The sequence below is a fragment of the Pteronotus mesoamericanus genome, unplaced genomic scaffold, assembly GCF_021234165.1.
Source record: "Pteronotus mesoamericanus isolate MK-2021 breed Mesoamerican mustached bat unplaced genomic scaffold, CSHL_Meso_final contig_90, whole genome shotgun sequence".
Taxonomy (NCBI): Eukaryota; Metazoa; Chordata; class Mammalia; order Chiroptera; family Mormoopidae; genus Pteronotus; species Pteronotus mesoamericanus.
The window spans coordinates 45156985-45184855 of NW_026555277.1; the positions used below are offsets into that span (position 1 = coordinate 45156985).

Sequence of the window (27871 nt, forward strand, 5' to 3'; positions counted from 1 at the left end):
TGTATTTTTCATCCACATAGTCCTTGACAATCCATGACATACTCAGTTACAGTCAGACTGTCTTCTTCCCACTCCCACTTGACACCCTCTCTCACACTTTTTGACACACGTACACGCACACGTTCACTCACTCACTCACTCACTCACGCACTCACTCACTCACGCACTCACTCACTCACGCACGCACTCACTCACAATGGGAATCAGGGGCCATATCCTCAGAGGTCTGAGCCCTGGGGTCAGCTCAGGAATCTCAGCCCGGGAATCTCAGCAGGGCCCACGCGCCCCGCCCAGCCCCGCCCCCTCATGCATATGCAGCACCTCAGCGTACCGCCCGGCCCCCAGACGGCCATTTGTAGCGGCGCTGGAGGCTGCCTTCGCCAGGCGCTACGGAGGCGGGGGACTAGTGCGCTTCTCGACCGCTGCTGCCCCTCGTCTCTGCGGTCACCCCGCTTCTCCGCGCCTCAGGCCGGACTTGGCCAGCCAGGGCACCGCGCTGCCGCACGGACCAGCCTTCCTGGAAGCTTCGGGTGCCTGGGACCCCCGCCCGGCTGCTCGCCCGCAGCCCGCCGGCCGCACACGAACCCGGAGCCGGGCCTAGGGCGGGCGGCGGCTCGGCGTGGCCGGGCTGGGCTCGGCGGCGTCCCCATGGCCGCAGCCGGCTGGCGGGACGGCTCCGGCCAGGAGAAATACCGGCTCGTGGTGGTCGGTGGGGGCGGCGTGGGCAAGTCGGCGCTCACGATCCAGTTCATCCAGGTGCCTAGAGCGGGCCTGCTAGGGGCGCGGGGTGGGGGGGTGACGGCGGGCAGGGGCTCGCGCTACCTGTGGCGAGGCGGCAGCCCCGACCCCGCCCCGGAGGTGCTGCGCGGGCTGGGGGCCGACAGGCAGGGGGCGCGAGGTTGGTTCTTTCCTCCAGCCCTACCGCCGCAGCCACGCTCCTGTCTGCCTGGCGCCCTGTTCGGCGTCCAGGGAGTCGTGCTTCTGAGGAATGTGGTCGGGAAGGCGGAGCTGGGAGGGTAGGAAGCTCCGATCCACCTTATCGCTCGGGGCCTCGGCCCGTGTCCGTGCCCTCCCCGAGAGGCAGCGCCACTGCACCGGGCTTCCTGCTCGGAGGGCTGGGCCCGGGCGCGGGGCGTCGGGCATGGGGCTTGAGCCCCCTGCGGTGGGTTTTCAGCTGCCCCGGCCACCTCCTGGACCGTCGGTGCAATCGCGTTGGCAACTTGGCTGTGGCTCCGCGTGGACTCCCGGCCTCTCCACGCGCGCTGTGCCGGAGCTGCCCGCTTCAAGCAGTGTGTTGTTTCTCTTTGTGTATGTGCTTTTAAGTAATCTCTTAGCTAATGTGCCCGGGTGAGAGTGTGTGATAATGCTCCAGGGAAATGGTGGCTTCAAGGAGGTGAAGAATCTTCTCCGATACGGATGAGACCATTTCCCAGGAATTCCTGGTGCCTTCCTCCTCCTAGCCGTGCCAAGGTGAAGTTTGGGATGGGCCAGACTAGGAGGTGACCTGCCGAGTCGAGCATTCTGTCTGTTCGCAACCACCCTCTCCTCCACCCTCAACCCTCTGGTAGCTGGAGGTGGAAAGTCAAGGGTTGTAAAGAAAGGGAGGTGGAATAATTCTTTCTTGGGATTTAGTCTTAATAAGAGGTTTGAGTGATCATTTTTGGATTTTTAAAAAGAGAAACCTAGTTATGTCTCTGCTTTTGTCAACCTAAAAGGTGTGGTGTATGCTGGGATAGAATGAAGGTATCCCATTAAAAGAGGTAACAAAGATATTCTTAGTATATAATGAGTAATGTTAAGAGGTTTGAGTGAATTATTTTTTCCTGGTTAACGTTTCATCCATTTGTTATCAGTTGTGATACTGGAATAGCTTATTTCGTTTCACTTAATGTTCATAGTGACATTAGAATACAGAGTACTGAAACGTAAATGTGATCGTTACCTTTCACATTGACTAAATGAACAGTAATTGATGTTATGCTATTTCACGGTATTAAAAAACTGCTGCTTAAACATTTGTATCCAGGAAGAGAAGATGTTTATGTAATGAGCATTTACAGTATGTTCGTTAGTGGGTTAAAAAAATTACACTAAGAGGTGAGATTGGTTTAAGTTTAGCAAGCTGAAGAAGCAGGGATGCTGTCACGTTGCTATTTCCCTAGGGCTAAAGAGAGAGAGACTTTAAGTTACTGATGGCAAAACAAAACAATTTATAGCTAACCCTTTCTTGGGGGATCGCAGTTAATGGGGGGGTGTTGGGGAGGAGTGAGAGAGTAATCCTGGGTTCCAGTATTAAGAATGTTACCTAAAAGACTTAAACCACAAATATTTCTTTAGTTTTTTTGGGGAGAGGAACCATCTGTATGTATTTGAATTTGAGTGTAAGTGAATTATTTTATTAAAGAATTGGAACCTTTTGCTGGCTTTCTAATGATTTTTTAAAGAAATCATTTGTTACATACCTCCTTTATGAATATATATGGACCTAAGTGCTCTAGATAATATAAAAGAAATAGAGGAGGCACATATGCATTCGGAAAGACATATATTTATACATAGAGAAATAGTGTGAGCTTTAAACATACGGAATTGATGCCTGTCTTGCTCTGCTATTTATTTACTGTGAGAACATTGCCAAAGTACTTTGTTTCTCAGAGCCTCAATTTTCTCTTCAGTAAAATTGGTTTGATCGCACATTCCTTACAATTCTTTAAATTACGGGACTGTTCCTGTAGTATGTACTTGGTTAATTATGGCTATTACTGTTAAGTTTTTGAGTGTACAGTTCTGTAACATATTTACATGCAAAGGGAATTCAGAATCAGGGAAAAGTCAGTTTGGAAAGGACTGATAAAAGTGCTCTGTAGCTTGCCCGGGCTGGCGTGGCTCAGTAGATTGAGTGCCAGCCTGCGAATCAAAGGGTCGCAGGTTAGATTCCTAGTGCTGGGCACCTGCCTGGTTTGCAGGCCAGTTCCCTGGTAGGGGGCGTGCTAGAGGCAACCACACATTGATGCTTTTTTCCCTCTCTTTCTCCCTCCCTTACCCGTCTTTAAAAAAACATGTGCTATGTGGCCCTCAGGTGGTTGTAGAGCCTTCCTGTGAATGTAAAGGTTGAGGGTTCAATTCCTGGTTAGGGTACATACCTAAGTCACAGATTTGAACCAGATCTGGGCTCATGCCAGAGGCAACTGATCGATGTTTCTCTCTTTCTGTCCCTCTCATTCTCTCTGTCTCCCCTCCCCTTCTTCTCTAAAAGCAATTTAAAAATGTCCTCGGGGAAGATAAAAAGAAAAGTACAATATAGGGTTGGTAGTGGGGAATAAGGGCATGTCTTATGGGGATATGGGGAGTCATATATGCTAGCTTTGTGAGAGGAAGTTTGTGAGAGGAGGCAATCAGGGAGGCATGTGGGAAAGGCAGTTAGTGACTTGGGGCCAAGTGAAAGGGAGAAACTGAGGCTCTAACTTTGAGGAGACTTTCTGGAGAGTCAGGAGCCAGACCACCTGGATAGTTTTAGTTCGCTGTAATTGTAGGCAAATTTTACTTAACCTCTCTGTACCTCTCCTTTCCCCATCTGTAAACTGGAGAAATACAAAGTACCACATACCATAGTTGTGTAAATTAGAACAGTGTCTAGTGCGTATTAAGGCTACAGGCATTACTGTTTTCATTGTTATATTAATCTTAGATTATGGAGCTAGTGTGACTATAATATACACTTAAGAGAGCTGCTATTTATTGTCTGACTTCTGGAAAATTGAAATTCACTATGCTTTAATTGTCTAGCAGTAGTCATTGGAGGGAGAGGAAATGGCAGAAGGATAATAACCTTAAAACTGGAAAAGTCAGTTCTTTTTGGAGGAGATCAAGATGTCACAAATTGGTTTTAAGACTCCTGAGATTAAAAAGTTTTTATAGTGTTCAATATATATTTGTCTATTTTATAATCTTGAGTAGAAAAAAATAGTGAATTTGGGAGTGGAGGACTTAAAAATAACTTTGCCTTTAGCCATAACTTTAACCTTAGCTCTACTTGTTGCCTTCAATGCTTATGAACAGCAAAATTAGGAAATTAAGCTAATAATTACCTAATTGAGGTGGCTTTTCCTCTTTAAAGTGAATATAACATCATAAAATGTGATAAAATGTAAAATATTGTTATTAACAGTATATGTGTATACATGGCCACTTTTATGTTGTTCATAGATTTTTGAAAAATACTTTTAAGTTCTCATGGTAAGTAGAATGGCGAGTAAACTCTAGTTAGGAAATTATCTTAAACATTGTAGAAAGTGAAGTGGAGAGAACATTTACTATCTGTGTTCCAGGCCTCCCAACTCAGTTGACAGTGGGTGACAGACCTTAATTTCCCTACTCTCTTCAAGGCTTCAGTTTCTTCTTGAAATACTGGGTTTAGTTGAACAAATCTCTGCATCTTTCAAATTCAAGGTTCTTTCTTACTTAGTTAACTAGCTGTGGGTCTTTGGTCAAGTTTCTTAGGTTCTCCAAGCATGCTTCCCTATATGAAAAGGGAACTAATAGTAGTGCCTTTAGGATTTTTGGAGAAAATAATATAATACATGCAAATCATTTAACACAGTGCCATCTACAGAGTAGGTAAGTAATAATTGTTACTTGCTTTTTTTTTTTTAACTGTTACTTCAGTATCTTGTTCCTCCGAAACAAAAGTTGTAATTTGTTCATTTTTCCTTGACACATAATCTGGCCTCTTATTTTATGTCTTCAACACCCTCCTCCCCCTTCTCACCTCAACCTCATAATTCCTTCCTCATTGCACTGTGGTACTTAGGTACCCATTTCCCTTTGGGGAACTTCTTTTTATCAGTTGGGGGTTAATTTTGGGGAATAATGGAGTAATTGGGGTTTTGAGTTAATGCTATTGTAGCTGCTCTGAGAAGAGACCAAACATGTTTTACAGAAATAAAGAGAGAAATTTCCCAGTTTCTGTTTTGTTTAAGCATCCTGACTTTAATTCAACAGTTTGTCAGATTTTGAGCTATATAGTGGGTAGCTGATTTCTCACATACTGAGTTTTAGTCAGTCTTACAACTTCTTAGTCTGGACCTGATGTAGACATTGCTTTTTACCTCAAGTTTGTCTTTTTTTAAAAGTGATTTCATATACGGTTTTAGGAACTATTTGAAGATTTTACTTATTTTTAGAGAGGGGAGAAGAGAGGGAGAGAGAGGGAGAGACACATTGATGTGTGAGAGAGACATTGATCGGTTGCATCTTGAATGTGCCCTGATGTAGACCCAGACCTGCAACCTAAGCATGTGCCCTAATCCGGAAGTGAACTAGTGACCTTTCCTTGGTGGGTTGATGAACAACCCCTGAGCTGCAGTCAGGGCTAGAGTTTGTCTTCTGTGGAATGCTTTTTAACAGAGATCCTACAAGAGATTTCAAGACTTCATGTAGTTGTGTTCATAGTTAGTTGATCCATATGTGAAGATTTAGATTCCTGAATTGCTGTTCTATTGCTACATCTTGAAGACACATCCTGTAATTATAAATCACTTAAAATTATTTTTATCTGTGAATTTGAAACTATACTGCAGACTTATTTTTAGTGTGTAGATTACTGGTTTACATTTTCATAGCCATTTACAAATGAATTCTTAGCATTGAAAAAGAAGACAGCTCTCTCAATGGAGGTGCTTACTGGAGATTTCCTCATTTTGGAAACAGTTGAAATGGTTCCACTGGCAATTACTGGACACAAATGCCAGGTACTCAAGAAGAGCTCACTGTCTTCTTATAAGAGTGTGACTGCTTTGGTCGGAGGAGAAACAAGGAAATTCTAACCTAGGATTTCTTAAAACTCATACTTCTTTGTCCTAGCCTGTGGGTGGGTGTGTCCGCCCATCCCTCCTGGGAGGGGGAAACTGCAGGAGTGTAGCGAGGACACTTCTGTTGAGTACTTCAAGATCCCTGCTTTTGACAGGCAGGCAGCTAATTTTTAATTCATGTGTTACTAAAGTGTCTTGGGTCTTTCCTAAGCTTTGAAATGGACGTATTTAATTTACCTAGGAAAGTAAATTAGTAACTTTAAAACTGGGGGAGGGTAAGGAAAGAGACTTTCTTAAAGCTGTATTTTTAAAACAATTTTAAGCATTCTTTCTTCAAATTAAAATTGATGTCTTAAAATTGAAACAGATTTTGCGGTATGACATGAACATTTACCCCCTTCACCCCCTTTTTTTTGGAGTGGAAAAATAGAAGTACCTATAGGATATTAGTTCTGTTCTACCCTCCTTACTGAAAAGTGATAATGAGTAAAAGACTTTCACTCTGCCTGTAGACAATGTGGAGTTAATAGTCATTGAATCTTCTTGAAAGGCCTTGATCTTGAATTACTTTGTAGAGCCACTGAGTCTGTGTTTGGGATTGAAGTTTAGTTTAAAGTAATGTCTTTGGTAGGCCTCTGATTTCTGTTTTGCAAAGAAAAATGTCTCGCTGGCTTTTATGAAAAAGATAAAGATTTATATGTTTGTTTATTTTCTGTGTGGTTCTGAAAGAAGCAAAGAAATATAAATTGTCAAATTGTGCTATTGGCGATGTAATTAGACTTGGTTCCTTTTAACCTTGTAAATTGTTTTATTTTTAGTGTTTTAGAAAAGCAATGTGATTGCTTATTGTTTACCTAGCAGTAAATAGCATTGTCTCAGTTTAATTAAAACTTTTATAGTCGCAGAATTTGTTGTTGATATACATTAATTTAATATTACCAACCAGCTTATCTTGTCATCTCATGTGGTAATGTTTTCTCCCTAGGAGGAGCTTTCTTCACAAGTGGAAAATGTTCAGTACTAGAAATATGAATATAAATGTCAAAATGACACCCAGTATTGCTTTATAGAAAGACATTGCCAAGGTTTCCCCAATGCTAACATTTTACCATATTAGTTTCATCCCTCCCCCCCATATACACATACTATATATATATACACTGCTTTTTTCTGAGTCACTTGAGTATAAATTGAAGACAATGCCCCTTATTTTTAAATACTTGCATATGGATTTCCTAAAAATAGGGACATTTACTTACATAAATATAGTTTGTAACTACAATCAGAAATTAGAATTGACTTATTACTACTCTAATACGCAGAACTTTTTCAGATTTTGTGAAATGTCGCAAAAATGCCCTTTATAGCGAAAGAACATCTCAGTATGCAGTGCATCCTGTTTCCCTGCTTCTTAATTTGACAGGCAGCTAATTACTGAGATGGCATTTTTAATTCATCTGTGTTGCTAAAGTGCCATGGGTCTTTCCTAAGCTTTGAAATGAAAGTAGTCTGTTTAATTCATTTAAGAAAATGAATTGTAACTTTAAAAGTGGGGGAGGGTGGGGAAAGTCTTTGTTTTCCATGACACTGGCATTTTTGAAGAGTATAAGTTAGCTGTAGAGTTTTCTCAATTTGAGTTTGTTTCTTTATGGTTAGATTCAGGTTATGCGTTTTGGGGGCCAGGAATAACAAAAATGGTGGTTTCTTCTTAGTGCATTATATTAGGAGACATCAGATATGTTTTGAGTCGACTACATATGTGCTTATCTTTTGACTCAGTAATCCCAAATTTAGGATTTATCATGAAGCTATGCTTCCAACAAGTTACGTAAATACACATACATGAGCTCACAGCATTGTTTGTGATTAAGATAATTATAAGTAACCTACAGGATAGGAGAGGGGGTGAGTAAGATATGATACAGTCACCCAGTGGAGCATTATATGCAGCTATGAAAAGAATGGGAAGGGTCACTCTGAACTGGTTCTAGGATATGTTGTCCAGTGAAAAAAAGGAAAGTACAAAAGTATCTACTGTACATATATTACCTTTTGTGTAAGAAGGAAGGAGAAATAAGAAAAATACATAGATATTTGTTCATTTGGATGAAAATAGCACAGGAAGGAGAAGTCAGAAATAAATAAAATTGGTTATCCATAGGAGGTGGGCGCGTGGGTGTGGGGATGGGGACCCTTCGGAGGATGCCTTTCCGACGTTTGGAACCATGTTAATGTTTCACATACTCAGCATATAAACAGCAAACACAAGTAAAATCAAGTAATGAAGAAAAAAACCCACCCTAAGGTAAAGTATACACAGAAACAAGTGAACCAAACCTATTTTCAAATGAGTAACATAACCACACTAAAGGTGGGGAAGAAGAAAAACTAAGTAACTTTTGAACCTGGTATTTGGACTATGTCCTTGGGATAAGGACCGATGCTTCACCTCCCCATCCCCCCCAAAACAACCTCTAAACAAACATTGGACACTAGTTAATAGTCCCCCCCCAACACAGAAGCATGGTTTTGCAATTTTGATATGATGTTCTATGATAGAAGTAAGCAAATAAGTAAATATAATTGTAGAAAGCCACATTTTCTGACTTGGAGAAGGGAATTATAAATGTGGAAAAGGGGAAGCCTAGAATGAACACTGATGTTTTATTTATTAAAAAGTTTAAAAAAAACCCCTCACTCAGGGACATTTTTATTGATGAGAGAGAGAGGGGGGTGGTGAGAGAGTGCCTTGACATGAAAGGGAAACGTCAGTCTGTTGCCTCCCATAGGGGCCCCAACCTCAGGATCAACCATACAACCTAGGTTTGTGCCCTGATTAGGAATCGAATCCTGTGACCTTTTGGTTTTATGTGATGACGCTCCAACCAACTGAACCACACCGGCCAGGGCAAAAAATCTCTGATATTTGATTGGAATTGAAAATGTTGGCATGAACTCATGGTTTAAAAAGTATATGGATAGATATAGAAACAGATATGTGTGGATACACATACACACATCTATCTTTTTGCCAGTTCTGTCTGCTGAGAGGGCCTAGAAACATGGGCACTCCATTAGCAGGGAAAACACGTAGAGCCGGACCTTGGTTTCTGAGTACCACTCTTTACTAACAGAGCCTTGGTGAAACGACTGGCCCCAGGGCTGGGGCAGGGAAAAATAGAAGAGGAGCTTGGAGCATCTTGTAGTGCTATCAAGTAAAAGAAGTGCTCAAAAAACACAATGATGGTGATATGTCAAAGACGCAACAGTCGATCTGTAAGACCTCCCACTGGTTGACTCTGGGACAGTATATGATCATTGAAATAAATAAAGATAGTAATTGATAATTGCCCATAAATAAAGACTCCATACTGATAAATAAATGAAGGAGGAAGGGATTTTTTAAGGTAGACTTCTGGCTAAATAAGCATAGAGAAAATGATAGAATTAGAAAATCATTTGTCAGTCATAACAGTTGATTCAAGTATGTGTCATAAACGGATGTTAAAACTAGTGGCTGAAAGTCTAAGTAGCTGGAGTGTCTGCCTGTAAGATATTAATTATCAAGGGGAAAATAATAACCATAGTAGAGAAACCTTGCTGATAAACCTTGAATGAGTAAGTAAAGATAACACCTCTGGCACTGCTTTGGGTAATGGTAATCAACAGAGTTTGTTTTACTCTATTATGCCAACAAGATCTGGTCTTCATAGTCATTCCGGCTAGGCACTGAATGAAAGTAAGCCTAAAGAACAAAGTTGAGGCAAAAAGGGGACGAGTTTTCTCTCTGTTTAAGGAGAAAACTTCTGCTTAACCTTGTAGGCAGATACCTTTCAAGGGGAAGGTTGATAAATTTAGTTAGACCGATACAGGTTTGAGCTGTGATCTTTAGTGATTGCAGCAATCTTGTTTTGTTTTGTTTTTTTGCTTTGTGGATTTTCCCGTCTGTGTTCTGTGATGGGTTTGTGGTTTTTTTCTGTTGTTGTTGTTGTTTTTTTTTTAAGATTTTTATTTATTTTTGGAGAGAGGGGAAAGCAGGGAGAAAGGGAGAGAAACATTGTGAGAAGTTTCCATCAGCTCTCTATGTCATACGCTCCCTGAGCCGGAATCAAACCGGCGACCTTTTGCTTTGTGGGATGATGTCCAACCAGGTAAGCCACAATTCACTGGTCAGGGCTCTGTGGTGATTTTGCAAGGTAGATTCTCGTTTTTTACTACTCAGATTTAACTTAAAATTATTTATGTTCTTAAACATTTAATTAGAAAATCAGAATAATAGTGTTTCCAGTTAATGGAAAACAAAGTTGTTTAGCAGTTTTGTTTGCTCTGTTTCCACCCACATCTTTCATAAATTAGTGTCCTTATTTAAAGCAACCAAAAGTGTGTGACTGAATTGTTCTTAAAAGATTTTTTGTGTTTTGCAGTTTATAATAATAGAAGATAGTCAGTGGTATGAATCTGTGTCTCAGTATTTTGCCATGTCTATCATTCTGACTGGTTTCAGTGCTTACAAGCAGTCTTCATTAACAGCTAGTTTTTAAATGAATTGTGATTCAGAGAACATTTTCAGGTACTTTTTAATGAGAAGATCTCTAAGATTATAGTTACTTTTGCATGCTCGATTATGATTTGGCTGGGTATAAAATTATTGGGCCCCAACATTTTTTGTAGTAAGACAGTGGAGGTACTGCTTTATTTCTCTTCCTTGGCTTTACCCTTATCAGTTTGGTATCAAGTTTCTATTCTGCAGGAATGACTGGTTTTCTACTTGTGTACTTGTAGCCTTTTCTTATCATTGGAAATGGAAACAATCAGGAACTAGAAGTTTTTCTCTGTTCACTAGTTTTCCCTGGGAAATTATGGAATACTCGCTCAGGTCAGGGGAGGTTTTCTTCTCTATTTTCTCAATTATCTTGTGAAATAGCTATTATTTGTGCATTGTTTCTCTGAAATCTTTATACCATATTGTCTTAAGTTATCCAGTGAAAAGAAAAAGGAAGAATTTGTCAAATTTACTTTGTGTTGTTGATTTTTTTTTCTTGTATGGCAGAATATGTTTTTTTAAAATGTATTCTCCCATATGAAGAGTTAATCTTAGCTGTTCTTGTTTTTGGACGTGAAAAACTGGCCATCCTTCAGAATTACTGTGGATGACTGAGATTCCCATTCTTTTTTGATGCCCAAGGGCAAGTTGATACCGGGGAGCTTGAAATTTTGGAGTATTGGTGGCAGGATTTCAACAAATATGAAATTCTTTTTAAGTCTGGTAAGACATTCAGCCACATTTGGGTTTTTGGCTGAGCGGTATAAATTTGGAGAAATATAGATGGTCAAGAGGGATAGTTTTCAAATTTATTTATCCTTCAAGTCTAAGTTTTTTGCATTGAGGCAAGTACAAAAGTCTGGGGGGAGGGTGTGTGTCTTGTGTGTGGAGCTGTAAAATGCTGATCAAGGGAAAGGTTTTTCTTGCAGTAGGTATAGAAATTGGAATGATCTAGAAGCAAAAGGAGTCTAGAGAGAGAGAGAAAGAGAGAAATCTGAAGTATGGTTATTTTATACTGCATAGTTTATATGTCTTTCATGATTTCATATATGAATTTTTGTTGTTTTCTCCTTTTTTTTTATTAATGAGAGTGCCATGTATTTCTCACTGTTGTGCTCTAGGTATATTATATGCTATCATTCATATTTTTAAAGATATTTTAAAGGAATTCTAGTGAGGACAGAATGTTTTCTTACGTTACTGTCATCACGAAGTCTAGTATCCTTAATGACTTTTGGAAAAGCATTGCAAGACTGATTTTGCATTGTTTCCTTTGATAAGTCTTGTGCTTTTATCAATTCTAAGATGCGGTGGAACCTTGGTTTTTGAACTTAATTTGTTCTGGAAGGCTGTTCGAGAAACAATTTGTTTGAAAACCAAATCATTTTTTCCCATTAGAAATACAGTATCAGCACGAAATGGTTTTCTGGTCGAGAACAGAGACATGAGACATGTCTCATGAACAGAGACATGAATGACTTGGTTGAGAACCCAGTTGTTTGGGTTGGGGGATGTTTGAGAATGAAGGTTTGACTAATTTTCATTTGAGTTTGAATATCCTCTTGAGTTTTGAGTAATTTAAATTCGGGGTTAAAGATTGATTTGATCCTTCTAAAGATTGCTGGCTTTATCAGGCTGTTGTCAAAAAATGTGACCTGTAAATTCTCTGTTTTGGAACATTAGTAATTCTTAATGTAATGGTCCAGTATTACACTGATTTTTGTAAATATTCCAAGAACACGAGAGAAGAATGAGCATTTATTTTTATTATGTAAGGTGCAGTGTTTTACACAAATCTATTAAAATGGAATTTGTTAATTGTATTATTCTTATTTTCTATATCCTTCCTTTTTTCCTTGCCTATTTAACCTGTGAAATTGTGAAATACATTTATTAAATTTCCTGTGAAGACTTAATTTTTTCTTGTCTTTCTAGTATTTATTTTGATGTTACATTTTTGGTATATAAAATGTTATGATGATTACATCTTTGGATTTTTTATAATTAGTATCAGTCTTGTGCTGAATTTTACTTTGAATTTATCCTGTGATATTAATATTACCATTCATGCTTTTTGTTTGTATGCATTTACTTCATTTGTATTTTACATTTTTTTGTTTTTTGATGAGAGAGAGAGAAAGAAAGAAATCTCTATGTGAGAGACACATTTGGTTGCTTTCCCCATGTGTGACCAAACCTCCAAACTGCAACCTAGGCATGTGCCCTGACTGGAATCAAACCCATGACCTTTTGATTTACGGGAGGGTGCTCCAACCAACTGAGCCACAAAGGCCAGGGCTTTTTTTTTTTTTTCTTTCTGTTTTGTGGTAAGTTGTTGTAAATAGTACATACTATGATCTTTAAATATCAAACCTGAGAATCTGTCTTTTCATACGGGAATTCAGCCCTTTTACATTTATTCTATATGTGAAATTACATATTTGTAAAATGATTAAAACAAAGTTATCTAAATTATTTTTATTCTTTTTATAGTTCATACCTATTTAACCTTTATTTATGTAGGCTTAATTAAGTTTTATAATTGCCTTATTTTCCCTGCACTGAGAGTAGTGTAAGACATTATTTTAAAAGTAGAGGTTGTTTCTGAGCAACTTATTCCTTGTGGTTGCCTTATAAAATTGAGCACCACAGATGCCATGTTTTTTTTTAAAAGATGTCCTGGACCTGGAAAAATTCATAGACTGCTTATCTGAGAAAAAGCAGCTTGAAGTAGTGTAAAGTCACTTGCAAGTGAAATGTAAAATCCTTGTAAATCAAGACATTTAGATCTTAGTTCAGCTACTGTGTGACTGGCTTCAGATAAGACAAATATTCTATGTGTGGTGCACTTTGGCATTATTTTAAATCTTAAAAACACTAGAATGTTTACAAGTAAAACAAATATTTTAGCAGAAAATTTTATAGATTTGGAATATTTTGCTTAAATGTCTGCCCCTTTGTTGTATTTATACATTTTATTCTTATTTAGATTTTAAGAATAATAGACTGGGAGTACCTTTGTTACATAAAAATAAGAATGAATCAAATATTTGTGAAAATTTATTCATTGCTAGTGTTAGGTCTTGAACAACACATAGCAAATAGTTGGAAGTAAAAAGAGGTCTTAGGAAAGATGAGTTTATCTGTTATGGTTCCATAGCAGCTAGTTACTGAAGAGGACAAATAACTATTTTATAGTTTCTCTGTAATTAAAAGGTTCTGTATATGTGGCATGTGCACATTTGAATCTTGAGTTTTCTTCGAATTTTTAGCTGTTGATCCATAGCATTCAGTTTTATTCAAAATAATCTTTAGAGAAGATAGTGCCATTTTAATTTCTCTCTGAAAATTCTGACTCAGGAAACGTAAAACAGCCTAAGAGTGAGGTCTAAAGATTTATTACTTTTGTTTTATTTCTAGTGGGTGTTCTCTGAATGTTTTGTTTTTGGTTAAATGACATGTGGTTGAGATCAAAACAGTCAGCAGTTTGTTAGCTGAAAGGAAAAGAATAGTTAAGCAAGTAATCGAGTCAAAATGCAAAGGAAGGTTTGTGATATAATAGTAAGTTTGAAAAATCTTGTGGGAAAGATGTGTGACTTAAATTTGTAATTTGGTCCCTTTTGCCTCTGAAGTTATGCCAACTAAATAAGGTAGGGAAATTCACCTTATGCAGGTATAGGCGTGTGTGCAAGCACACAGAATAATATGTATAACCTAAACCTAGGAAAAGGTGAACTTAAGGTTTGAAAAGGATTCGTGGGTTTTGGAAATAAAAAATTGGAAGTAAAATATAAAACAATGGTGTAGGCCTGCTAATTTAATAACTGCAGATGTTTAAATGGATGGTTGTAGCTTTTGAATACAATATGAATTTATTATTTTCAGATATTTGCATGAAATTTCCATGCCAATAACTTGGTTTGAATTAACTAGTATCAAATTGTCCATTTAGTTAATGTTAAAATTTTCTTATAACCACTGCAGTGTTTTATGGTATGAGACTTTTCACTCAGCTGAAAGTTAAGAATGGAGTACAAATTGGTGAGGTTGCAAGTTAGTAATTCAAACTTCATCAAATGTTCGGTTTCTGGGATTATTTCCTTACCATTACGAAGTTTGGTTCTATGGTCATAATTTTAGAAGGTGTTAAAATATATCAGTCTGTTATATACTATTAGACTGTGATTCTCAGTTTTTAATTTTACACTTAAAGACACAGACTGATGTTTTGTTTTGTTTCATTCTCCTTCCTCAAATCATTGCAAATTATGTAGATGGTTAGATTTCCTTGTAGCAGTTTCAATTTAGGAAGGAGCCATTGACTGAGTTGGTTAGTCAAATGAAGTTGTCTGACATGGGTTACTTTAGTTTGTGGTTTTAGATGAACAGTACATAGTACACAGCTGTTGCTCCAACAGCTTTGTTCCAGCTGTCTTACTGGTCTGTCACAAAATACCCCACATTCCTTTTTTTTTTTTTTTTAAACCCTTGTAATATTCTATTAAAGTGGATCCTAGTAATTACTTTAATGACTTTACTTTTATGCCTGTCAATAGCTATTTATTCAGAAAGGTGCTAAAATGGATTATGACTAATAGATTTAAACCTCGTATTATACTTTCTTTGCTGGGAATTAAAGTTGCAGTTGTGAAATATTTATACAAGACAAGTTAAGTGGTTAACAATGAAAAAGGAACCGAACATAATATCCCCAGATAAGTAGTTGGTATCTGGGTAATGAAACTGGCATCTTCTAATTTCTTATTTTAACCTTGAGTTTTTATTAATTCATTCTTTTTAAGAGGGGAAGGAAGGGAGAAGGAGAGAAGAGATTCTATTAATTAATTTCAATAGAATTGTAAGGTGAAAAGCCATAATAGTGTGATTATAAAATTTGTGTAGAACCTGTATAGGTAGATTTCAGTTTGTGTTTTTGATGAGGTGGTTAGACTTCAATTGATATTCCTATCCTATATAGTAAACTGAATTATAAAACTAAAGGTTTCAAGTTTTGTTATTTTAGTAAGGATAAGAAATAGGGACCTCTGAAGAATATTTTGAATCAATAATGACTAATGTACAAGGACTGTCCGGAAAAAGTCCAGCCATTGTTAATGTAACGAGAATGGTTTGCGCCTTATCAGTGTAGACTGTCAGTCAAGGAGAGTGGACCGGAATGCTCATGCGTGAACAATGGTGACTTCATTGTGCTAGTCAGTGGGGGTGGCAGACACTATTGAATGAACATGTGTACTGTGTGGCTGTCACATTCAAAATGACTGAGCGAGTAGAGCAACGGATCTGCATCAAATTTTGTGTTAAGTTTGAACATTCCTCTGAGGAAACTATTCGGATGATTCAGAAGGCCACAGCTATGGGCAGCTGGTGATTGGCAGCTTCATCACCACAACATGCATTCTCATGCATCATGTCTCCTACAGAGGTTTTTGGCAAGACATCAAATTACCCAGGTTACTAAGCCCCCCTACAGCGTAGATTTGGTGCCCTGAGACTTCTGGCTTTTCCCAAAGCAAAAAAGAAAAATTCACCTTTGAAAGGGAAGAGTCTTTAGACTGTAGATGAGATTCAGGAACATATGACGGGGTAGCCTGTTGGCGACTGGGAGAGCTGTGTGAGGTTGCAAGGTGCCTACTTTGAAGAGGACTGATGTGTCATTGTCCTATGTACAGTGTTTCTTGTATCTTCTTCAATAAATGTCTCTATTTTTCCTGTTACATGGCTGGATACCTTCTGAACAGACCTCATATATTGAGCATTTTCTGTGCATTAGACACCATGGTAAAAGCTTTAACAGCATTGCCTTATTTAATCTTTACAATTTAGTATATGTTTTTTATAAATAGGGAAACTGAGGCTCACAGGTTAAATAAGTTGTTCAGGGTCCCACAATATGAGACTTGAAGCCATATTTTCTTATTACAAAATGCCAGAGAAGTATACTACCTGGGCCTTCAAACATTTTATTTTTAATTTAAAACACTTATTTTAAACATTTATTTACCTACCTACCTACCTACCTACCTACCCACCCACCTACCTGCCTTTCTTAATAATGAAGGCTTTGCCTAAGTTTTTCTTTCTTTAAAAAAAAATGCTTAGGTTCATGGAACATTTTCCATTTAGTTGAAAAATTAGGAGAGCTGGGATTGAAGAGGGAGTATAGTTTTGTTGAAAGTTTCCCTTTACTTCCCTTTTTTCTTCCCTCCTGCCACCCTGTGGTCTATTTCTCATCACTCCTACACTCGGTGCCTGCTCTTCTTTCCCTACCTAGCAACCCTCAGAAACCTGCCTAGTACCTATTTGTATTTCATGCTCTCACACAGGTACTGGAGAAACATAGTGATCACACTTAGTCACAATCTGTGTGAAGCACGCATCTGTGATTCTTCTGAAGCTGTGTCATCCTTCATGAGATGTCCTTTTAGCTGACTAATTCTTAGACATCTTTCTAGGTGTAAATAAGGGTTTTTATCTTCAACAAGCCTTTCCTGAGGGAATATCCATATTGGACTAGGTGCTCCTCCAATGTGCTTTCATAGTATCCTGTGTGGGGTTTTTTTTTTTTTTTTTTTTTTGCGCTTTTGAAAGCAAGTTGTGGAAGTGATGCTCCTTTGGTGTTTAATTCATGAAGATCAAAAAAAGTCTTCTATATAACCTTAGTACAGTTATCAAAATCAGGAAATTGTAGCACTATTATCTGACTTAACTCAAACTTCACCAATTGTTAAAATAATGTCCATCGTAACAAATACAAAATTTTTTTTGGATCTAGGATACAATCTAGGATAGCGTGTTGCACTTATTTTTCATGTCTTTTTAGTTGTAAAGTTATTTATAAGATATCCCACAATTTGGGTTATCTGATGTTTTCTTATCCCTAGAATCAAATTGTATGGTTTTGGCAGATAAGGCATGAAAGAAAAGTCTCCAGTACATCGTATCATAGAAGCACATCTGTGTATTTTACCCAATGAAGATAATGTAAAACCTGATAATTTAGTTATCTGCTGAAAAATTAGTAATTTTCCCTTTGTAATTAATATCTTGTGAGTGGAGATAATAAGACCAGGTTATAAGTAGTGATTTTTGAGCCTTTGGTGTTGGACCTCTTTCTCTTTAACTCCTTTCCATTCTCCCTTCCTGTTTCCTAGTTTTTTTCTTTCTCATTGCATTTACTATCTCCAGTTTGCATTTTGTGAAATAATGTTTTAGATGCCCTCAAAGAATGCTTGCATCACATTTTCTTTAGGGACAAAAGCCCCCAGTTACTATATCTTTTTTTAATCAGTTAAAGGATCTATGTTGTTTTGGTCTTGGTTGGTTTATTTGTAAAATGAAGGGGATGAAATAGGTTTTATCTAAGGTCTTTTCAGATTCTAAAGTCCTACGGCACATGACTTTGAATTTAAAAAAATTAGATTGTTAATATCTTACTTGACATTTTTTATGAAGTTTTTAAATACTTATTTTTGTACAATATATAAATATCTCATTGCTTTGGCCTGTAAGAGAAGCATTCTAACTTTGATTGGGGCCAAGATATTTTCAAGGGATACTTTGAACAAAATATCTAGATAATGCCTTCTCCCAAGTTGGAAGACAAAGTGATATTCTTCTCTTTTGCTGGAGTAGGGGTGGGAGTGAGGGGACTCATTCCCATAACAGTTATTAAATAAAATCTGTAATTCCATAAAGTTTTCTGAATTGTTTAAAACAAAAAGACAAAAAAGCAAAAAAAAAAAAAAAGAAGAAGAAGAAGAAGAAAACCCCAATTCCGTCCAGTAGTGTTTATTACCTTGAAAAACGTGATTTATATATAATATCTTCTTCTGGAGGGTTTTACAGAGTTTCTAAAGAAGTGAGAATCTTGATTTAGTGTAGAATTAGAACAAAGTATTTAGTTGTAGAATTATTTCATTATAAACAGACTGAGTCAAGTGTTATTTCAGCATCGTTAATAATTTTCAGTTCTGTAGTAAAAGCATTGGGTTATTTAATGAATTATAAAAAATTAATTGGGGCACACTTCAACTTTTAAAAATAATTCTTAAGAATTTTTTATGACTAGTGCTTATTATGATACACATTTGTGTAATACTTTAGTTTTCAGGGATCTTTTGTGTACATGATTTCCTTCTGTACCAGCAAGGACCCTTTATGGATAGGAAGGCAGTGTGGCATCGTCTTGGCCATTGTTATTTTCATTCTCTACATGAAGAAATGGAGGTTTGGGCAGAAGTGATTTGCCCAAGGTCCTATGGCAAGACACAGAGAAGCTGGGATTTATTTATATTGGTTTCCTGACTCTTTTAAAAATACTTATTTTAAAATTATTATTATTATTTTTTAGATTTTATTTGTTTCTAGAGAGGCGGAAGGGGGAGAGGAAGAGAAACACTGATGTGAGAGAGAAACATCCATTTGTTGCCTCTTGCACGGATCTGGCCAGATCTCACAACCCAGGCACTTGCCCTGCCCGGGGATCAAACCAATGAGCTTTCCCTTTGCAGGACGATGCCCAACCAACTGAGCCATACCGGTCGGGCGGTTTTCTGACTTTTAAAGTAGAGAATCTTCTTACTACAGCATTATGAATGTTAAATTGGAACAAAAATGTCAACACTTACTAGAGGGGAACTGAAAAGAGTGCTAAGATAGTTTTTAAATGAATGAAATTCTGTTATGTGACTAGAGCACTAAATAGGTGAGGGGAAAGAAAGGGAAGAGTAAGTGAGGTTTCATCATAAACATGCTTGATGACGTGATATGTTTCTATGATAATTGTTAATGATGGTAACTGAGGGAAAAGTTGGTATGGGGCCAAGATTTGTAATGGCATCTTCTCTCTCAAATGTAGCAGAAGCCCTGCTCAGAGTGACTTGGTTGGACATTGTCCCACAAGGCAGGGAATTGCTTGAGTGGTCTCCGGTTTGGTTCCCTGTGAGGGCACATGCCTGGGTTGTAGGTTTGGTCCCCAGTCGGGGTGGGGCGCCTGCCAGAGGCAACCTAATGATGTTTCTCTCTCACAGTGATGTTTCTCTCCCTCTGTTCTCCTTCCTTTCCCCTTTCTCTAAAACTAGATAAATAAAATCTTCATAAAAATAAAAAAAATAAAGTGTAGCTTAAGACTGAAGTATCCATTCTACAAATATCACTGTTGTATGAATGCCGGAGAATGACAAACACCAAATTTCGGTATTGATTACATCTTGGGGTGGGGAGGACAAAGAGGGTGGAAATATATTGTCGAGGGACACATAACTGTCTAGAATCATATTGCTAATGTTTTATTTCCTAAATTGGGACTTAGGTATACATATCTTAATATTTCTTCATTACCATTTTCTGATATAGTTAATTAACAGTAATGTACTCTGAATTGACTGGAAACTTTTAGCCTTTCATTTAGCGTTCAAGGTAACTTGACTTGGTTGACCAGACACAAGTGTGTTCTTTAGGGGCTTTCCTCCAGGGTGGGAAACTCTTTCTTTTTTCCTCTTGTCTATTCAAACAACAAATAGAACTTGAGTATAATACTTATTATAGTAAAAGGTTCATATTTGAGTTTGTGAGTAAAACTGTTTTGTGTGAATGTGTTTAAGTCTGTGCATTGTGATTTGCTTTTCAAATTACTATCTATGCACAGTTTCTAAAGCCTTCTCCAAAGCACAGTTATTTGATTTCATTTTGGTGGTTACAGGAACTGATGATTAATTTTGTCTTAAATTTCCTGTATGAAGAAGTGATACCTTTAACTTTTCCCAGCACAAAATTCATAATACTATTAGTAGGTATACAAAATGAATGCTCACATAATGTGGTCATAATGTGGTTTTAGGTAGGTATGAGTATGGATTAAAAGAAAATCTAGAATATAGTATACTGGACCGTGCTCTGTGCTATACTGTTGACATTTTTTGGTAATAAAATTTACTTATAATATAAATGGGTAACTTTTCGACTGAGAATATTTTCATCAAGAATTGATTTTTGTGTGTATATGTGGGGGGGCAGTTAGAATTATTTATTTTAAAATGTGCTACCCTTTTGGTGACCTTGTGAATGAAAGGAATTGTATATTCAAGTTTGGGTGATTGTGGGATTAGGAAAAATGTTGGTAGTTGTTTATCTCAGAACTTTGCCTTTATATGGGTAATTCTTATTTTTGGAGAGGTAAAATGTGACAGAGAAAAGGAATTCTCTGTTCTTTAATGTGAAAGTATGTACACTTGCTAAATTCCTCAGTAAAGAAATTGATTGAAAATGTGATTTAAAGGCATCTTTGGATTTATAGATCATAATGTGTGCTTAAGAGGAAGTAAATGGCGTGGACTAGGGTGGGTAAGAGAGAGGCTGGAGAAGGTGGAATAAATGCTCATTTTGTTCTGTTTCGTTTTGTTTTGTTTTAATGACATAGTTTTAGATCTTATAATGCAGTTGACAGAGAACTTTGCTTTTCTATAACATAACATTTAAGATACCAAGAATTACAAGTGGGGATTGTATCAGGACTTTGTAGACCTTGGAAATTTTTATGTAATTCCTAGAATATCCATTTAATAATATATACATACAAATACAATGTAATTTATTTCCTTAGTTGGCAAAGGTTCCTGTGTAATTTAAGCATATCAAGTAGGTCTAGTTAGTGTAAAACTTATCTTTTGTAAGGAGAGAAAAATCTTCTGAGGTATTCTAGAGGCCCACTGTGTTACCTGCCATGTTGATAGTGAAACAGCACCAATTGCTGGAGAAGTTGGACCTCAGTTCTTGAGTTGGGCAAAGACAGAATCAGAGACAACTCAAATTATAAGAGAAAGTTTATTTAGAAAGTTCCAGAGGTAGTAAAGGTAAGCTGTAGAAGAAATGGGCTAAGGAAACAAGTTACAGAGGCAAAAGAAGGGCCCTTGGAGCTTAGGAATGTATACTCAAAGGAAGATTTGAGCGGGCATGCTCTGTGGAGAGAGGGAGAACCACTCTAGTTTTTTATTCTAGAGGTTTGCATATCTCCTTTTGGGGGGATTACCTATGAATTAACCCGTGGTACAAATTGGGGGCCTCCTAATATTTTTGGATGGATTCTGAGTGTCATCCAAAGACTAGACTCTTGTGGTATTGATTTTTGAGAATTTTAAAGTGTTTTGCTTCTGGCATGGTTTAATTTTATAGGTTTTCTTTCTCTGGTATATTCTCAAAAGCAGAGCTATTCTTCCAGTTCCCAGTGGCAAGTGGAAACTGTGGTCCATTAAGATGTTTCTTGTAAGAGAGAATTCGGAAAATGTTCCACATGTAGGGGTTTTAACCTTTTTTTGTGCACAGTACTCTTTTGGCAGTTTGGTGAAGTCTGTGGACTCCTCAGAATGCTGTTTTTTAATGTGTAAAATAAAATACATAGGACTATAAAGGTGACCAATTATGTTTAAATACAATTAATCAAAATATTTTTTAAAAGGTTTTCTATTTAACTTGTGTTGAGTGTAAAGCCTATTCTGAATCATCTGCAACCACTGTTATATAATAAATATCTGTGATTTCTATCAGTCACAATCATAGATACTGCTACAGTGGTTTAGTGAAGAAAATGCTGAATTTCAGTTGGAGATTAGTAAGAGAATATTTTGCCCCATCCATGTTTTGAAGTTTAATCCCAAGAACCCTTTTTTAAAAATCCAGTGGAAAGAAAAATTAAGGATTTGGAGCCAGATGATTATGGGACTGAGTCTCATATTCACTGCCTAACTGTTATCTACGTACTTTTGCAACTCCGATCCTTAATTTCTTCACTGATACGGTAATAGTACTTGTGGAATCTTAGCATGTTATATCTAGAATACCTACAAAAAGCTAGAATCCCACAAGTACCATTACCACCCCCACCTACTATCACAGTATACTGGTATGGTCATTTTGCCAGTTTGAGTGAAGTATGAAAACCTTACCTCCCTTCACGCCCCTATACTCTCCCCTGTTTATAATTTAATTATTTTAAGTATTTCCTCTAAAGACATATAGAACTACATCAGATATTATTATGCCTTTTGCCTCAACTGTCAAGCATAGTTTAGACAACTGAAGAGAAGGAAAGCACTCATATTTATCCATACTTTTGTTGCTCTTCCTTCCTTCGTGAGGTTCCTTCTTTTATCATTTCCTTTCCGTTTCAGAGAATTTATTTAGCCGTTCTTTCAGAGTAAACCTACTGGTAACAAATTCTCCTATATTTGCTTTATCTTCATTCCTGAATACTGTTCTTTGGGGAGTGTGGTATAGGTTCTGGGTGATAATTCTTTCAGATCAGCATCTAAAAAATCGTGCCACTGCTGGTCTCCTTGGTTTCTGATGAGAAGTCTGCTGTTCTTCTAATTATTTTTCCCCTATAAATGAGGTGTTTGTCTGCCTTCAAAATTTGTTGTCTTTAATTTTTAGACATTTAACTATAATGTGTCTTGGTGTGGATTTCTTTGGGTTTTTTCCTTGTTAGTTTTGCTCAGCTTCATGAACGTGGAGGTTTCTGTCTTGCCAAATCTGGGAAATTTTCAGCTCTTATTTCTTCATGTACTTTTCAGCCCCACTGTCTTCGTCCTTTCCTCCTGTACTATGATGATATGAATGTTAGATCTCCTGTTTGAGCCCCACAGGGCCTTGAGCCTCTGTTCGCGTTTATTTTTTAAAGTCTATTTTTCTCTGTTTTGCAGATTGAGTAGTTTTTGTTGTTCTGTATTCCATTCCATTGATTATTTCTTCTTTCTTTCCCTGACGTTGAGACCATCCTCTGAGCTTTTATTTTGGCTATTCTGTTTTTAAGTTTTAATTTCCCATTTGGTTCTTTATAAACATAACTTGTTTGCTGAGACTTTGGTTTATTTTGCTGAGGGTTTTCTTTTCCCCCATTTATTTCAAATGTGCTTGGAATCGTTGAAACATTTTTATAAGACTGCTTTAATGACTTTGTCAGATGATTATGACATCTCTGTCATCTCTATGTTGGTGTCTGGTCATTTTTTCTTTTTCTTTTTGTCATTCAGCTTGAGATGTTTCTGGTTCTTGGATTTTCTGTTGAAAACTGCACATTTTCATATTTTATTCTGAGGCTCTGGACCTTACTCAAACCATCTGTTTTAGCTGACTCTCTTTCATACTGTTCTGGCAAGACATGGGAGATGGAGGTGCTGTCTCATTATTGCCAAGGGAGGTAGAGGTCCAGATCCCCCACTCAGCTTCCATTGAAATCTGAGGGGGGAGGACATTCTTTATTACTGCTGGGTGGGGTTGAAAGTCCAGGCTCCCAGCTTGAGCTTCTCTGACACCACCGTAATGGGGTTTTGAGGTGCCTCCGTATAGCTTTGAGTGTGGAATTCTAGGCTCCTCTGGGCCTTTGATGGTGGAAGTGTGGGTGGGGCCACAGTTTTGTCCTGTGGTGTGTGACTGGAGTACAGTGGTTATTGCCTATGTTTTCTGTCTTTATGGGCTGCCCCTTTGCTGGCCCCCTGGCTAGAGAGCACAGTATAGCTGGAGTTCTTTTTGTTTGTGCCTGTTGGCAGTCCCAGGTCACAGGCGTTTTCAGCCCCAATTCTGGAATTTTTAGGGTGAAAAGAAAACCCAGGGAACTCACCATGGTGTTTGTTCCTTGGGTTCCAAGGCATTAGCCTGTCTGCATTCTCTCCAACATTCAGAATCTTCTTATGTTAATTTTATAAACTGTTGATCCTTGAAGAATACAGAGGGTGCGGGGCCAGCCACTGTGCAGTCAAAATTCTGCATATAACTTGATTATCCAAAAGCTTAACTACTAATAGCCTACTGAAGCCTCACTGATAACATAAACAGTCAATTAACACATAATATTGTATGTTATATGTATTACATACTGTATTCCTACAATACAGTAAGCTAGAGAGAACAGGGTTATTAGTAATCATAAGGAAAAGAAAACACACCATTGTTTGTATTTTTTCAAAAATAAAATCTGTGTATAAGTGGACCCATGCAGTTTAAACCCATGTTGTTCAAAGGTTAACTGTATAATGAAGATCATTATAGAGGGAGTTTTTGGCCTAGCAGGAGGAATGGGAAAAATATGTCTATTCCATCGTTCCAGAAGGAAAAGTCCTTTTAAGGTTTTTTTTTTTGTTTTTGTTATATTAAATAATATTGTAATTAATATTTTCTTCCAAAGTCTTTTTCTTATTTCTTTTGACTTTAGATTATCAGCTCAAAAATGAATGAATATTTTTATACCTCTTGATTCACATTACAAGCCATTATGTCATTAAACTTAATTTTATCATGAGTTTAGTTCTGTACCTACTGAGTTTGAGATGCTTAGGGGCAGCTTTGTGCAGGCATGTACTGTCCCTATTTGTAAGTAGAAGAGTAGAGTAGGAAAGAGATCTGCGTAGAGAGATAGATTTGGGAATCTAACATAATAGATGATTCTTGAAGATAGTTTGTGTAGATGAGGCTTATCGATGTTGGCTGAAGATGGAACTCTGGAAAGATTGCTATTGAAAAGAGGGCGGGAAGATGACTGAAGAGAACCTCCTGGAGAACTGGACATGAAAACCATATTAGGTATTGCTGAAACCAAGAGAAGAGAATTTTGATAATGGTTGTGAGTGTTCAGCAGGGCACATGTCTCAGATTGGTACATCATCTAAAGGTGAAAATTTGAGATTGGATTTAGCAGTAGATAAGGTACAGAGAGCAATGATAGGGGAATGGCATAAATAGAAGCCACACTACTGAATGGGAAGGCAAGGAAAATATTGATGGATGAAAAAGAAGGAAGGTAAGAGGTTGGGGTTTATATGCTCAAGATGAAGAACTAGTACAATAGGAAAGATATTGGAGAAGAGATCTTTGAAAACGGTGGAGGAGATCAAATCTAGAGCACAATGGAAGGATTAAAAACTGAGTAAGAATAATACTATTTTCTACCCTCTAGGAATGGTGGAAAGGATATTTATATGCATATGATTATGAATGCAGGAGATCTTTTGGAAACAGGGAGAGCTTGACGGGAGTTTCAGCTAGAAATAGGCAAAATAATCTAGATATACATAGGTGCTTTTTAAAAAAGTTTTACCCAATGGTAATTTCATGTTACATTACAGGCATATCAGAATTGCATATATTTTTTAAAATTTGCTGATTAGTAACAAGTGATTCTTGTACCTTAAAAGAAAAAGGCAACAGGATGAGCAGACAGTTAAAAAACAAAATACATAAATATTTTAAATTGTTACCCTTCACTGAGGAGCAAAAAAAAAAAAAAAAAAAAAAAAACATGCAAAATAAAACAAGAAGCCATTTAAAAATTATCAGTTAGCAAAGATCAGTAAAAAGTTACCTATTTTAAGTAAAGGAGTGGGGATGTGAGTACTCTCACACTGCTACTGAAATTGTAAACCAACAAGCTGAATTAGGTCTTAGGTTTCATACACTCTGACCATTAATTATTTTTCAAGCAATTTTTCCTGATGTACTAATTTGCTATATATGCAGAGGTTTACATACAAATTTTTTGACAGTGTTACTAATAATACAATATTGGAAATAGCCTATTGGTCAATAATAAAAAATAAATAATAGTTTCATTAAAATTAATCTTAAGAGACTATTTGGCAGGGAGAAAATGCTCATTAAGTGATGGGGGGAGCAGATTATAAAACTAAATATACAATACAATACATATTTACTTATATATGCATGTGGGAAGTGAAGAGTAAACATCCCTGGATGATTTTGATTATTCTTGTTTTTTTTCTTTTCTGTGTCTGGATTTTCTTCACTACATATGTAATATATCCTAAAAGGAGTTTTAACGTGTCATTGTTGCTGTGAGCACTCTGAGGGAATACAACGGGTAATAGCTTTCTACAGCATAGTTTCGTATTTATCAATAGCGTAACCTTATCCTTTGACGTGATAAATAAACCTCCAGGGATTTTACTAAGGAAACGAGTAAGAACCGTAAAGCTCTTTACACCAAGATATTTATCATGACATGATTTATAATAGTGACATGCTATAATTGTCTTAAAGAGGCCAATGGTTAAAATGTAGGTCGTTGCTCTGGTCGACTTAATGCAGATCAATGGAGCCTATAAATATGATTTTGGAAATATATATAGTGGCACAGGAAGTTGCTTATCATTTACGTGAAGAAAGAATATAAAATATATATTAAGTCTCGTCCTGATTTTCATTGTTAAAATAACAGAAAAAACAATGTGAAGAAAGAGACCCAAATGTTGATCTATTTTCCTTATTCCTTCGTAAATTTTCTACAGTGGCCATTGTTTTATAATTAGAAAAAAGTTGAAAATAAGTTTGCTAGTTAATATAAAGTGATACATAAAATTGTTTGGTTTGCATTCTTATGATATGCAGGGAAGTTTGAGTTCTTATTTTTACTATTGCAATTTTTCTTGTATAATTTGTTTGTGTCTTTGCCCATTTTTCTATTACCCTCTTCTGTTTTAAAAAAAGCCACTATATGTCTTTTATATTTACTTCACTTACCCTATTTTGTAGTGATACACATTATAACACTACAAATCAAGATTTCTTCTATCATTTAAAGCTTAGAAAAAGATAATTTTTCTTAAGAGCTGCTATGTTTTTATTTCATATGATCAGATTTTTTTACAATTATGTCTTTTATAAGGAATCTATTCCTTAACTTTATTGTGTGTGATTTTTAAAAAAAATTGAAATACTGAGTGAAATTTATGAAAATTTCATTACAATACAAAATTTTTACCTAATATGCAAAGATGTAAGCAATACAAAGATGTAAAATAAAAAGTATTGTAAAAGCTTCTTACTCTGCCCCTCCATTTTATTCCTGTTTAGGTTCTCACTCTCTAGTAGTAGCCACATACAGTTGTAACGTGCACCCATTTTAATTGCCTTGTTAGATGAGTTTAGACAAATATGTATGTGAAAACTATGTGACCATTACCAAAAGCAAGACAAAGAACCTTTCCATCACCTGTAGAACATTCCTTGTGTCCCTTCCCCACTCAGTGACCTTCAGAGGTTACCACTGTATTGATTTTGATCACCACAGTTGAGTTTTGCCTGTTTTAGACTTTATATCTTGGAATTACACAGCATATACTCTTGTGTCTGGGAGTTTTTTGTCTGGTTTATTGTTCTTGGTTGTAACTCATCTATGACATTGCTTATTTTGGTAATTTGTTTCTTTTTATTGCTTGGTAGTGTTCCACAGAATGGGTATACCAAATTTATTTGCCTTTGTACTTGTTGATGGAGCATTTGGGTTGATTTAGATCTTAGGAATTATAAATAAAGCTGCTTTGGACATTCCATTTGGACAGTAACATCATATACAAGTTACTGTATGTATTTATATTTCCATACCTCTTGGATAAAACCAAGTTGTGGGCTATTAGGTAAGTGTATGTTTAACTTTGGAAAACAGTTTGACAAGTTTCTTATGAAATGGTTGTACCATTTTTATATTCACACC

General features: G+C 37.0%; 1 protein-coding gene across 1 annotated transcript in view; it reads left to right on the forward strand.

Annotated features, from left to right (window-relative positions):
- The first annotated feature begins 351 nt into the window (after positions 1-351).
- Positions 352-27871, forward strand: part of RRAS2 (RAS related 2) — a 72310-nt gene continuing 44790 nt past the window's right edge. Inside the window, exon 1 of the mRNA XM_054586071.1 lies at positions 352-756. Within this exon, the coding sequence (XP_054442046.1) occupies positions 649-756 (108 nt within the window). The 5' untranslated portion in view covers positions 352-648. The remainder of the gene's footprint in view (positions 757-27871) is intronic.